At 40.6% G+C, this 12108-nt stretch overlaps 2 protein-coding genes across 2 annotated transcripts in view; both read right to left on the reverse strand.

The window, feature by feature from the left end:
• Nucleotides 1-2578, reverse strand: part of LOC131980229 (discoidin domain-containing receptor 2-like) — a 31790-nt gene extending 29212 nt beyond the window's left edge. The window contains exon 1 of the mRNA XM_059344441.1: nucleotides 2313-2578. Within this exon, the coding sequence (XP_059200424.1) occupies nucleotides 2313-2346 (34 nt within the window). The 5' untranslated portion in view covers nucleotides 2347-2578. The remainder of the gene's footprint in view (nucleotides 1-2312) is intronic.
• Nucleotides 2579-3442: 864 nt separating this feature from the next.
• LOC131980932 (carboxyl-terminal PDZ ligand of neuronal nitric oxide synthase protein-like) overlaps nucleotides 3443-12108 on the reverse strand; it is a 30700-nt gene continuing 22034 nt past the window's right edge. Inside the window, exons 8-10 of the mRNA XM_059345232.1 lie at nucleotides 8109-8270; nucleotides 5200-5368; nucleotides 3443-4722 (exon numbers count right to left, since the gene is read on the reverse strand). Coding sequence (XP_059201215.1) covers nucleotides 4223-4722; nucleotides 5200-5368; nucleotides 8109-8270 — 831 coding nt within the window. The 3' untranslated portion in view covers nucleotides 3443-4222. The remainder of the gene's footprint in view (nucleotides 4723-5199; nucleotides 5369-8108; nucleotides 8271-12108) is intronic.

Below are 12108 nucleotides of genomic sequence, written 5' to 3' on the forward strand. Positions count from 1 at the left end.
CAAGTACACTGTGGCCTCTTGTCTGTCAGATTCTTGTGGACATGATATTTCAGGGACGGCTTGAGTAAATTTATTTTAATTTGGCATTAACATCCACTTGGACAAGGATGAACTCACCAGATTTTGGAAGTGAGAGATCAATGATTAAGTTCACTATGACCTGATGTCCGTCCCCTTCTTGTGAACAAGATATTTCAGGAATGCCTTGAGGAAATCAAATTTGGCACAAAAATATCCACTTGGACTCAAGGATGAACTGATTCGATTTTGGAAGTGAGAGCTCAACAGCCAAGGTCACTGTTACCTCATGTCTGTCAGATTCTTGTGGACGTGATATTTCAGAAACAACTTGAGTGAATTTATTTTTTAATTTGGCATAGACATCCACTTGGACTCAAGGATGAACTGATTCGATTTTGAAGGTCTTAGTCAAGGTGTGACACACATGTCTAAACGGATGACAATGTATATCCAAAAGGTCAAAGGTCAACTTCACTGTGACATTGTGGACATTATTCAACGCCATAACTCACGAACAGAAGGGGAGATTGTGTCCATATTTCAGTGGTGACACTAATCTTGGCTGTCCACCTTGAAACTGTGGTGATTGTATAGATCTTCTGTGCTGCTGGGGTGAGGATATGTATGAAGCATCCACGTTTGCCAAAAATACACTTAGTACCTTTTATTAAATTCCTTCATAGTCTTCACTACATATATTAAATCATATATGGATGGGAACTTCTGGATAGCGGAGGCATACATTTTCAATGTGGTGATTCTAATTTGAATTAATTTTACCTACAGAATACAAGAGGAGGGTGAGCAGAATGACAGTATGGTCCATTTTTTATCATAATCAAGCAAAGGAAAGTAGAGGCCGCATCCTGGAGGCCGCCCACTATCTGTGTCAGCAGCAGCTGCACTCGTAGAGCTGCAGGGTGTCGTGGCTGGATGTGGGTGGGTAATGGCTGATATTCTTCATATTTTCCAGCTTATCTGCAGCGTTACATCAAAGCTGCTGCTGTCTGCGCTCACAGTGCGCTTAATGGGAGATGACCCTATTTAATGACCACAGCTGGTGTATCAATAATAGAGAGAGAGAGAGAGAGAGAGGGAGAGAGAGAGAGAGAGAGAGAGAGAGACATCATCCTCACAAAAGACCTTCTGCATGCCCTCGTCATTTTCTCAAACAGTATAAATACTAATGAGAAAAACATTTTGGGAAAGGTCAGCCCAGGAACTGGCCCTGCTTATCATTATGTTAGAGCCATATTTCTGTTTATGTCACCCGTGGATGCATTGCAGCAATTAGTAACTCACACTGAATGCACCGAAAGTACCATGATGACACCAGGCGGCATTTGAGAAAGGGCATATAATTCCACAAGGAAAAACATGGATTTAAGTGCACTTTAATTTTTTAGTACACTTCATGTGAACAGACATAACCTTGGAGAGAAATGACAGAGACCGCCAGAGAACTATGGGTACGGCAGACAGATTGTGAGTGCAGGAGAGCGGAGAGGAGGTGACGAGCTTTGGGGAAAAGAGGCTAAGGAAGGTGAATGAGGAAGAGGGAGAGGGAGAGAGGAAAGGCCGGGAAGAGATTAATCGATTTTGGAAAGAGCTCAAAGACATGTCCCCAATTCAGTGATTCAGAGACCTGGCTCACAGTCAGAGAGGTGGAGCTGGTGCGACAGCTGGCCAGAAGAAAATGAAGGCGTCCAGGAGTTTCAGACGCCTTCTCCGAATTGGTACTTTAGGACTGTCCAAGCAATTCCTCTGTAGGGTGGAGCAACAGTGACCAAGCAGTTTATAGTTGCTGCAGCACAGCATTAAAAAATAATACTTACAGCATGTGTGTGTGGCTACATTTTTAAGTAGCAGACACACGGCTGTAGCAGCACCTGCACACAGTGAGATGTTCCCTTGTGAGACACACCATGGCCTTATCAGAAAGTGTTCTCTTAATAATATAAAACAGGATGTAGAATAGTATGAATAAGATCATGCCATGTATTTTATACAATGCATATAAGTTAACCAAACCATATACAATGTATTGAAAAGAGAATAAAATGAGAGATACATGCTCATTTTTAAACCCATGTGTAATTACAGATTACGTGTCATAGCAAGCACAGGAAGGGTTTTTAATTTTCACACTCCAAAAAATGTGTAAGCATAACCACACAGATGCGTCTTTTTCATCACAGATCTTCATTAGAAAACAACAAAAAATGACCACATCCATGTGTCACAACTGCATAAACACGGACACAACCACAGTGTAACAAGCCCGGCGAGTTGGAGAACCAAACGGATGTAAGGTAAAACAATCATCAAGCTGACACGCACACATCATGTGACACACATACAAACAGACAGAAGAGATTTTTTTTCAGAGAGACGGAGCCTGAAGCACCACAGTGTTTATACTATCTGACAGTGTAAGGTTTGAATAAAGCTGCACTGTGCCAAATTTCTATGTAGACTTGTTTTTTGGTTTTGGAGCTGCAATGGAGTAAATTTAAAGGGATAGTTTGAATTTAGTGAAGTGGAGTTTTTATGAAGTACTTATGAGGTACAGAAGTTAAACATTGCACTGTTTTGGACAGGGGCAGCAGCAAAATGCATTTTTAGCCACATAAATCAAACTCAGATTAAGTCTACTCTATATTAAGAATGCAGGTCCATTCAGTTTAGTAGTATTGAGTGCAAATAGATGGACCTACTTTTCAGAGGCCAACATTTCCATATTAAACATACCATTTAAAATTGGTGTTTTGTAATTTTAGGGTCTTCATTAAATGTAAGCCATGATCATTATAATTAGAAGAAATTAAATAAATGAAGACATGAAATGTTTCATTATGTGTGTCATTGATCTATATAATGTGTTATTTCCACTTTTTGAATTGAATTACTGACGTAAATACATTTTTCTATGATATTCTAATTTATTGACATGCACCACCTATATTTCACTGCTTTTCTTTGCAATCAAACAGCCCTGTTTTAAGTTTACGCAGGGGGAACTGAAGCCATTATTTAAGCCACCAGACTCCACTGACAAAAACAGTAATATTTCCTACCAGAACACAGGAGTTGCTGGTGTGCCACTGCCTCTAGTTTAAGCTTGTTTGTGTGATTATGTGACTTTGGTGAATCCAAACTTACCCTTTAAAATATCAAAGTTACACAATAGCACAAACTTAACAGACGACACAGTGGAAGAAAAGCAACCTGTGTTCTATGAGATCAAATTACTATTTTTTATCAATGGATTCTGGTGGCTTTAACAAGAGCATAGATAACAGCTTATAAATATAGTGTAAACTCAAATTTGTTTTGCTGCTGCCCCCGTCAGCAGCGGTACATTGCTTAGCTCCTGTCCTGGTATACCGGGAGAAGCAGGCAGGAGTATACTCCTGCCTGCTTCTCCAAAGTGTGGGCTGTCATGTACTGTTGGTAATACATGAGGGCTGTTCACTGGTCTCACTATTTGATTACGATTATCTAGTTCACGATTTGATTCGATTCCTCTATTTTTTTAATATTACAACACATGGTTACCTTTTCATCAATAAATACTACTGGTCTGATAAATGTGGGTTCACTTTTTATTATTTAAAGTGTTTTACAAAATGTATAGCTGACTTTTGGAGTCAAGTTGTAACTTCTAATAACTTCCTACTGCTGTAAGGACATTCCTGATAACCTAAATTTCTGTAAACCAAAATAAATAGTGTAGGCCTAGCCTACTACTCACATTATTTGTCTGATTATCGAATATCCATTATGGACTGTCACTGCATCAATGCAGATTCATCCATATCTGGATTGTGTTGCATCAACTATACAATTATTTTCAACACCCCTATAATACACTGACTAGTACTTCATAAAACTCTACTCAAAAAACTGAGCTATCCCTTGAAACATTAGGATCCAATTTGCCAATTAAATTCTACTTTCTGCATCTCTGTTTTTTAAATTATACCTCCCACTAGTCATACCAGTGGGACATTTTCTCAGTGCACAGGAAGTAGCAAATCAAAACAGAACAGTGATGCATGAACGCTCTTCGACAATGCAGTTTACTGTCACAACACATGATTTCTGGCTAATGAAGTTCTTCAGATTCGGAATTTCAGCTGTTTTCCCTCTGGGTTGGCACATAAGTGCAATGTTGCCTTGTGCAGCTTTACGAGCACCACTACACAGCCATCTCGTCCCCTAGGCAGTCCGGCAGACACTCTGCATTCAGCACGTTCATGAGCCGGGCGGCACCTTCAGCTCCCGCTCCCTCCCCGTGCCCCCAGCTGTCCCGGTCATCGCTCTCATCTGTGTTCGATTCGTACTCCGACCCGATCCCCGACTCCCTAAACCGGAGCAGCTCCAGGGCCCCCAGGACCTGCTCCCCCAGCAGCGAGCTTTCATCCGGGGCTCCGTCGCTGGGAGTCTCCCCTGTGTCCTGGCTGTCCGGCCCGCGGGAGGAGAAGCGGAAGCACTCGAGGCGAACCGCGCTGCCGCTGAGCCCCAAAGGGCTCGCATCGGTGCCAATGGTGCCTGGAGAGCAGGGCCCGGGGAGGGCGGAGACCCAGGGAGTGTCACTCATCTGGACCTGGGACTGAGCTGAAAAAGGGCCCATAGATGAAGAAGAGCTGGGGGGCTTGGCGCGGAAAGTGATCTCCAGAAGACTGTCCTGGGAACCCACTGAGGATGGAGAAAATATCAAAAGACGGATGTGTTAGATGGAACAAAACACAGAGAATTGGTAGTTATCACATGTAAACAGAGATATAAGACATGAGAGGAGCTGTCGGAGCAAAGCCGATGAGATTATAAGGAGAGGGATAAGTCTGTGCTGACAGGATTTGATAATTCATGACTTTACGGTAGCATACTGCCACTGGCTAAATGCAGAGAGGGGAGAGCAGAGAGCAGAGCTGAATCCTCTGAGACGGCTGCCATGGGATAATTAATTGCAAGCCAGAAGTGGATGAGAAAAGGAGCCATAATGACAGGAAATAAAGAGATGAAAGAAAAAAGAGAGGAAGGGAGAAATGGCTGATTTTGTGATGGAAATTAGGAGAGGAGAAAACATTGAAACAGAGATAAATTTGACACAGCCAAAGAAAATCAAACCTATTCTGCAAATGTAAAAATAAATAATAGCAAATTTCCACTCACTAGATGTTAACTGGCCAGCAGCTTTAAGCTCCAGCTCCTGGATCTGTTTGACCAGCAGGGAGATGTGTTGCAGGAGGTCGGTGTTCTGCTGCAGCAGCCTCTGTACTCTGGCCTGAGTTTCAGTCCGTGCACACACCTCCACCGACAGCTGCTCCTGGAGGACATGGCACTGGACAGGCCAACACAAACACACACACACATCATTAAAAACACACACAGACACACATCAGTGGCTTGCAAGTTTGGACTTTGCAAAAGTTTCCCTCTTTCAGATCGTAATGAAGTTAAGGAAGGGCTTTGGTCTCTCTAGAGTTCATATTAAAAGAGACAGACTGAAACCAACACATCAGCATTTTGAACTTCTGTCAATGAGACTGGCAAATGTAAGCTGCATTAAAAAAAGTCAAATCTTCAAAGACCTTGAACCACGGCTCAGGCATATTTAATTTAATGTGAAACTTTTTGTATGTAGAGGTTTAGAGGAATCAAAGGGGAGGAATTGAACACCCCGAAATGCCTCAATAAGTCCTATTTAACACATCACTGATTGAAAATGGAAATAGCAAGATGTTTTCTGTCAAGCATTACAAGGTTTTCCAATAATCTTCATTGCAGGATTCTGATGTGCATCTTAATGCCACTTGAAGTTATAATTGTTCTTTTATTGTCAGATGCTCAGCAAATATTCTTGTACAATTTGGTCAATTTCAAATGTAATGGGGGCTGCATGGCTCTGATGGTCTTTGCTTGGTCCAGACTGAAACATCTCAGCAACTACTGGATGGATTCCAATTCAATTTTGTACAGAAATATATAGTTCCCAGAGGATTAACACCTCTGACATTTCCTCTATAATTACCAGCATTTTAGGTTTGTGGTTTTTAGTGACACGTTTCAACAACTGTTGGATGGATTGCCATGAAATTAGCAACACATCCTCATATCTAAAGGACGGAATAGATCGTGTGTCAAAGACTTTTAGAACTACATTAACATTGTTCTGTTTTATATTGTGAAAAACAAAATATGTGATACTGAACTACTTGGTTATTTTTAGACAACACAAGCACTTTGTGAGGTTTTGTCAGGATTCCCATTTGGATAATTATTGTTGTCTCCCCCTACAAGTACTGTCAAGTATGACCGTTCTGAACTTTGTTTTTGTTTACACAGCCATGTGTTTTAGTCAAGTGCCAGGGCCACGCCCATGTCCTTGTTTGGTACTTCCTGCATTTGTTCTTTTCCCTCCATTTTCTCTGTTCACCTGTCTCTCATTTGCGCCAATCAGTTTGAGTATTTAAACCCTGTCTTTTTTTTTAGTTGTTTGTCAGATTGTCACAGTGTGTACCATATGGTGCCTGAAATCCATTTGAGTGAGACTAGTTTTTGGTTGAGGTTTATATTGGAGGAATTTAAGAAAGTTTTTGTTCTGTTTTGAATCCTGCCTGGGTTTTGAAGTTATCTACCTGTCGTGTCTGGATGATCTGCCAGTTCCTGCCTGTTAAAGAACCCTGCCTGTACCTGGACTCTGTTTTTGCTTACTTGACTGTCATTGAATAAAATCCAATCAATGCAAGGATTTGGATCTGCTCTTGATTCCCCAACTGAGGTCTGACAGGTTTAGAAAAAGATGTAATTTGGTTGTGTCATGCCACAGAACGTAAAATCAGCAGTTAAGTTAAAATAACTCAACGTTGACTGTTTTGTTCAAAAAATGACAAGAACGGGATATGAACCCTGGTGTCCTGGGTCGACTCCAACCCACCAACAGATCACCAAGGTCCGCTACCTGACTTCCTGTTTTCCACCTGTCATAATAACTATGACCACTAGAGGTGACAAAAAATACAAATGTAAATATGAGTTGTAATTAGGATGACCAGATCCCAATAAACCAAATGTGGGACAAAGACAATGTTGGTGTGGGAAGATATGGGACACGTTACCAAAGCTAATAGGTAGTTTGTAGTGTATAATTGCATGGCATTATATTGCACCTTAACCTGCACAGCTTGTGACTTTGTGGTGGCTCAGTTTCTTTTAGCCGTATAGTAGCAAAGACGCTGACAGATTAATCTGCTCTTGACACGTTTGCAGTTTGCTTGACATCAAACACAGCCTGGTGATGTCAGCCTTCCCTGCTGACTTATTTGACAAAAGCAAGATTTTAGAAGAGCGTCTGTCCCGCAGTGGTTCGACTTCTAAAAACTTTACCCAATCAAAATGCAGGACATCATCTCAATATGTGGTGCTGGACAAAGCCACAAAATACAGTGTAGTCCCACATAAAGCAGGTCACCTGGTCACGCTAGCTGCTTACAAGGACGACCTTTACGTCTGGAAATTTGGTACAAACATTTCTGTCCTCATGACTTTTCATCTCAAGCAATCATTGAGACAAAACTTTCAAAACATTCTCCTACAATTAGTGTTCATGGCTCTTTGTGCTGACAGCAGAGTTTATGATTGTTAAACTTTTTCAACTTTGGCAACCACAGCAACCACAGAGAGGTAAACGATACAGGATCTGATTTTATTGGTTTCTGACATCCTTGAATTTTACACCTCTTCGCTGGCGGAGAACAGACAGATCAATGAAGACAAACTGTTACAGCTTCAAAATTTGATTATGCTGTGTAAGTTAAACAGCATTGCAGCAGCTGCTCACTGTCTAAAAGCTCCTTTAGGTGATCTATACGAGGTGTACATTATGTCCCATGCAGATAGAGTTGTGGCCTATTAAGGATGTGTGACTTGTGCTCATAGGCATTGCACTTGAAAACATACAGCAAACTGCAAACCCTGTATAGACCAAAGCTGCCATCAGGAGTTTAATCGGTAATAAAAAAAAATAAGGTAACAGAAAAATATGTCCTCATGGGGCTCCACAGGAAAACTGCCAACAGTACCTGATCTGAAGCTGCCAGTGCCTTTTGTTCCTGCTGCTGCAGTTGTTTCTGCAGGAGCTGGACCTGGTGCTCTGCAGAGCAGGGAGCCTCTGTTGCAGACAAACCCGACACAGAGGCTCCGAGGAGGGGGGAGCTCAGCAGGAGAGACGGTTCATCAGATGCCTACAACAGACAGTAAAGTGTAGAACAATCATTTTGCATATTACCACTTTAGATCAAAACTTTAACATATAATAGGAGTACATATGGTTGTGGATGAGTTGTGCAGTGGATGGGAATAACAGGAAAAGTTAAGTATAGGGTAGGGAAGCCAACAATCCTAAATAATGGAGCAACAGTGGAAAGTAAAACATCATGTGGAAGCTTGTTTGCAGTAACACATCTAAAGGAGCTGCCAGTCTGAGCTCCTTGTGGAGGTTTGTGTGAAGATACGCTGCACCGGCTGCAGCAAGACTGTCTCCTTTTATTCTGACAGTTAAATCCACACATGAACCATCACCAGATATCATCATTACTGCTTGATGTTCACAGCCTTCCATGAGACCACTTTGTGATGAAGCATTATAAACTTGCCCATTCAGTGCTATTTCAGTTAGTAAATTCTAAGATTTTCTAAAAATAACTTCAAAAGGCAGCACAGAAATAGTGTTTCTTTGTGCTGTATGTAGGGCTGGTGGACTGGCTGACGTGTAAGCTTTAAAGGAGAGAGAGACCAGTGCTCTATATACCATGTCAAGTTGTGTAAATAAAGAATAAATAAAGAAGGAGTAGAATTTCACACCAAAGGCAGATCAATAAAAACACTGTGGGTTCTCTATTGAGGCTGCTGTTGATGGAGGACTTTGTATTGCTGCCTGCCTCTGTGACAGATTTCCACTTGAATAATAGGTGAACTATGAGGTGAGTGTAGAAAGGAGAGATCGGTCTTTGATTCTGCCTGTCTGTCCTATTCTAAAATAGACCTAATCCGGAATTTTAACGAGTAGGCAATTTCTACTATTTCTGTCTCAAGTATGTTTTGCTACATTTGAAGTCACATCTGTTACAAACTAAAGCCACATGAAAAAAGTGATGTGTGTGAAAATGGAAGGATTAAAATAAGAGATAAATCAGCAGTCTGCAGCGGACAGCAGAGCTCCAGTGACACTTTGGAAAGATACAGTTCATATGTTCAATGTAATGGTTACTTTCAGTGAACAGTACATAAATGCAATATAATGAATATATACATCTTCCTGGGTTAAGGTTGGCATTAGGGTCAACATATATTATTATTTATATATTCATTTTACATGATGTGGCTATGCACATGCCATGGGCATTTTGATCAAGACAAGATAAACACCCTGACAGTTGTCATTTACATTTTTATTTTTTTCCTAAAAAGAAAGGCTACACATTGAGTCAAGTGTGATACAACTGCAATGTTTTCTGGGAATGTAGCTACAACACTAAGGCCATTTGGCTACATTTAAATAAATATATAAAATGTTATAAGTCAATTGAGAAGAAACTTTTATATAAAAAACAAAACCAATCAAAACAACAACAACAACAACAACAACAACAACAACTAGATAGCAGTAGGGTGCTTTACAACCACAGCTTGAGTTTCACAGAGTTTATGAGGTACACTTGAATGCATTGTGAAATCCCTATTTTACCGTTTAATGTTAATTTTATATGAATTTTATGGGAAGGCAAAGTGTTGCCATACTGGTGACTTTTTTCATTCTTTTGCCTACTCTGGTAAACCTGAGGCTAATGTACACGGTTAAAACAATAATACAGTTTGAAATATAAGAAGTTAGACTTAAGTTTCACACCAATTAATTAATGGGAAGCATAACACGATAATTTATATTAGTAGTTAATGTGAAATTGTGATATAAAACTAAACGCCACCCGCCCGGGACGGAAGTGACTCAAATCAAACACACCCAACAGGTGCATGCCGGGTCTAGCTAACAAGCTAAATGCCGAAATGCGCGCGGCAGGTTCCTCCGCGGTAACTTTAACTTCAGTAAAGTTTGTAAGGCCTTTCTTTCTTTCACCCCCACCTGACTGTTTATTCCCAATGTATCTGCATTCAGCTCAACACGGAGGACTACTTTGTGGAGCGGTGTGAGAGACTCTGGGACAGAGGCTGAGTTTTTGTGTGTGTGTGTGTGTGTGGGGCCGCTGTGGTGTCTATACAGTTGATATATCTCTGTGATGTCTGCTTGGCGATGTTTTATTACATTGTTGATTCTAAAAGAAGTGTCTTAACTGTTTAATTTATGTGGCTTGATATTGCTTTCTGCACCCGCCGCGGTGTTTCTCTGTTTTTAATTTATTTTCTCTCATTTCTGTTTAATTGTCTGAACTTTGTCTTTTTTTTTTCCACACTGAGAAAGACGGTTGTATGATTGATAATCAGTTGTCTGCACAGACTGCCATGTCTCTGGATATAAAAAAGGAATATGTTGTTGGTTTGGACATCAGGGCTCCACAGTGTGATGTGGAGGCCTATAATGAAATGCTGATGCTATGTTGTGTAGCCTCAATGTCTTCTTGAATTTTACAAGTAGCTTTAAATCAAATTACAATGGCCTATATCCCTCCACAACATCCCTATCTTTGGATCATTTGATAATGTAGTGCTGGAACATTTGCCCAGGGTACAGTACGTCTTAACTGACATTTTAATGTTTTATTTTCATCTGAGTATTCCAACATTTTTAAGCTACTCATAATTGTACTTTTTCTTGTCTAACATGACTTTAAAGAAACATTACCTTTTACGTGAGTAAAGTACCCTTTCCATCCCTCGTGAGACCAAAGCATGACTGATGTTTCTGACCTTTCAATCATTTCTGTTGCCACTCTAGAAGCTAGAGATAGAAGTATCACTCTGAAACATGGATGTGTGGGCAGTGGGAAGAGCGCTGGGCTTTCAAGCCAATTTTCGTAGTGGACAAACAGTGAAAGGATAGTGGCAGGTGATGACATTGGGTCCCAGAGGCTGTTTCCAATGGACTTACCTTGGGAAAAAGACTTGTTTCACTATCAGGATTTGATTTATTTGTACTGTTAACTTTTGGAAAGTCTATAAGATCAACACGATTAAGTATCTGTATTCCCATTCATGTTAGAACAGCACTAAACTGGAAGTAGATGGTTTGGCCAGCAGAAGTCTTGACTCTGCTTTCTCTATGGGCCCCGTCTGGGTAATCTTATACACGGAAGTTGGCTTAATGCGCCACTGAGCAACTTTCATAGTAATGAACAGGGCCCCCCTCCAACACTATCAAGTTCTCTTTATATCCATGGTGAAAACAAGTACAAATCCAACATATTTTTTTTTTACACATTTTAAGTTAATATCACTAATGTTAGCAAATCATTGCCTTATTAGCTGGTTTCTGACTTTGCCCATTGGCTGTTTGGTGCTGGGCAGGTCACAGAGTATTATTTTTTTCTCCACCTGCCAAAAACAACACTATGATGGCAATGAGAGTGAAGCAAAACAGTAAAATTGCAGGCTGTAAAAACCAAAACAACAAGCTGAAAGATGGTAAATGGTTTTTAGCGCTAAAGGGAAGTTGCATAGGGTCGATGGGTTCATCATCTATGAGTGACTCGTTCCATTGCTAATATAAATATTTTGATTAAAGAGCTTTAAATGTAATTTAAAAGGTTGTTTACATTTTATTTAAACAGGCGGGCTTTTAAGGAGCACACAAGCATTAGTCTTATGTTATGGTACATTTTGTTATCATGTCAGAGAAATCTCTGGTCTACAGAGTAGCTCCATTTAATGTCATTGGTAAAATGGTGTTTTAATGGGAATTAAATCAGCATAATGTTTTAATGGATCTACAGACTGACTGGATGGGCTGCTGTCCATACAGGAATTATGACTCACACAATTATGTTAGAGTGCTGCAGTGGGAAGAGCAGCCATGAAGGACATGACTGATCTGTGTTATATCTGAGCCGGGGGATCAATACGGTAGAC

The sequence above is a fragment of the Centropristis striata genome, chromosome 11 (genome assembly GCF_030273125.1).
Source record: "Centropristis striata isolate RG_2023a ecotype Rhode Island chromosome 11, C.striata_1.0, whole genome shotgun sequence".
Lineage (NCBI taxonomy): Eukaryota > Metazoa > Chordata > Actinopteri > Perciformes > Serranidae > Centropristis > Centropristis striata.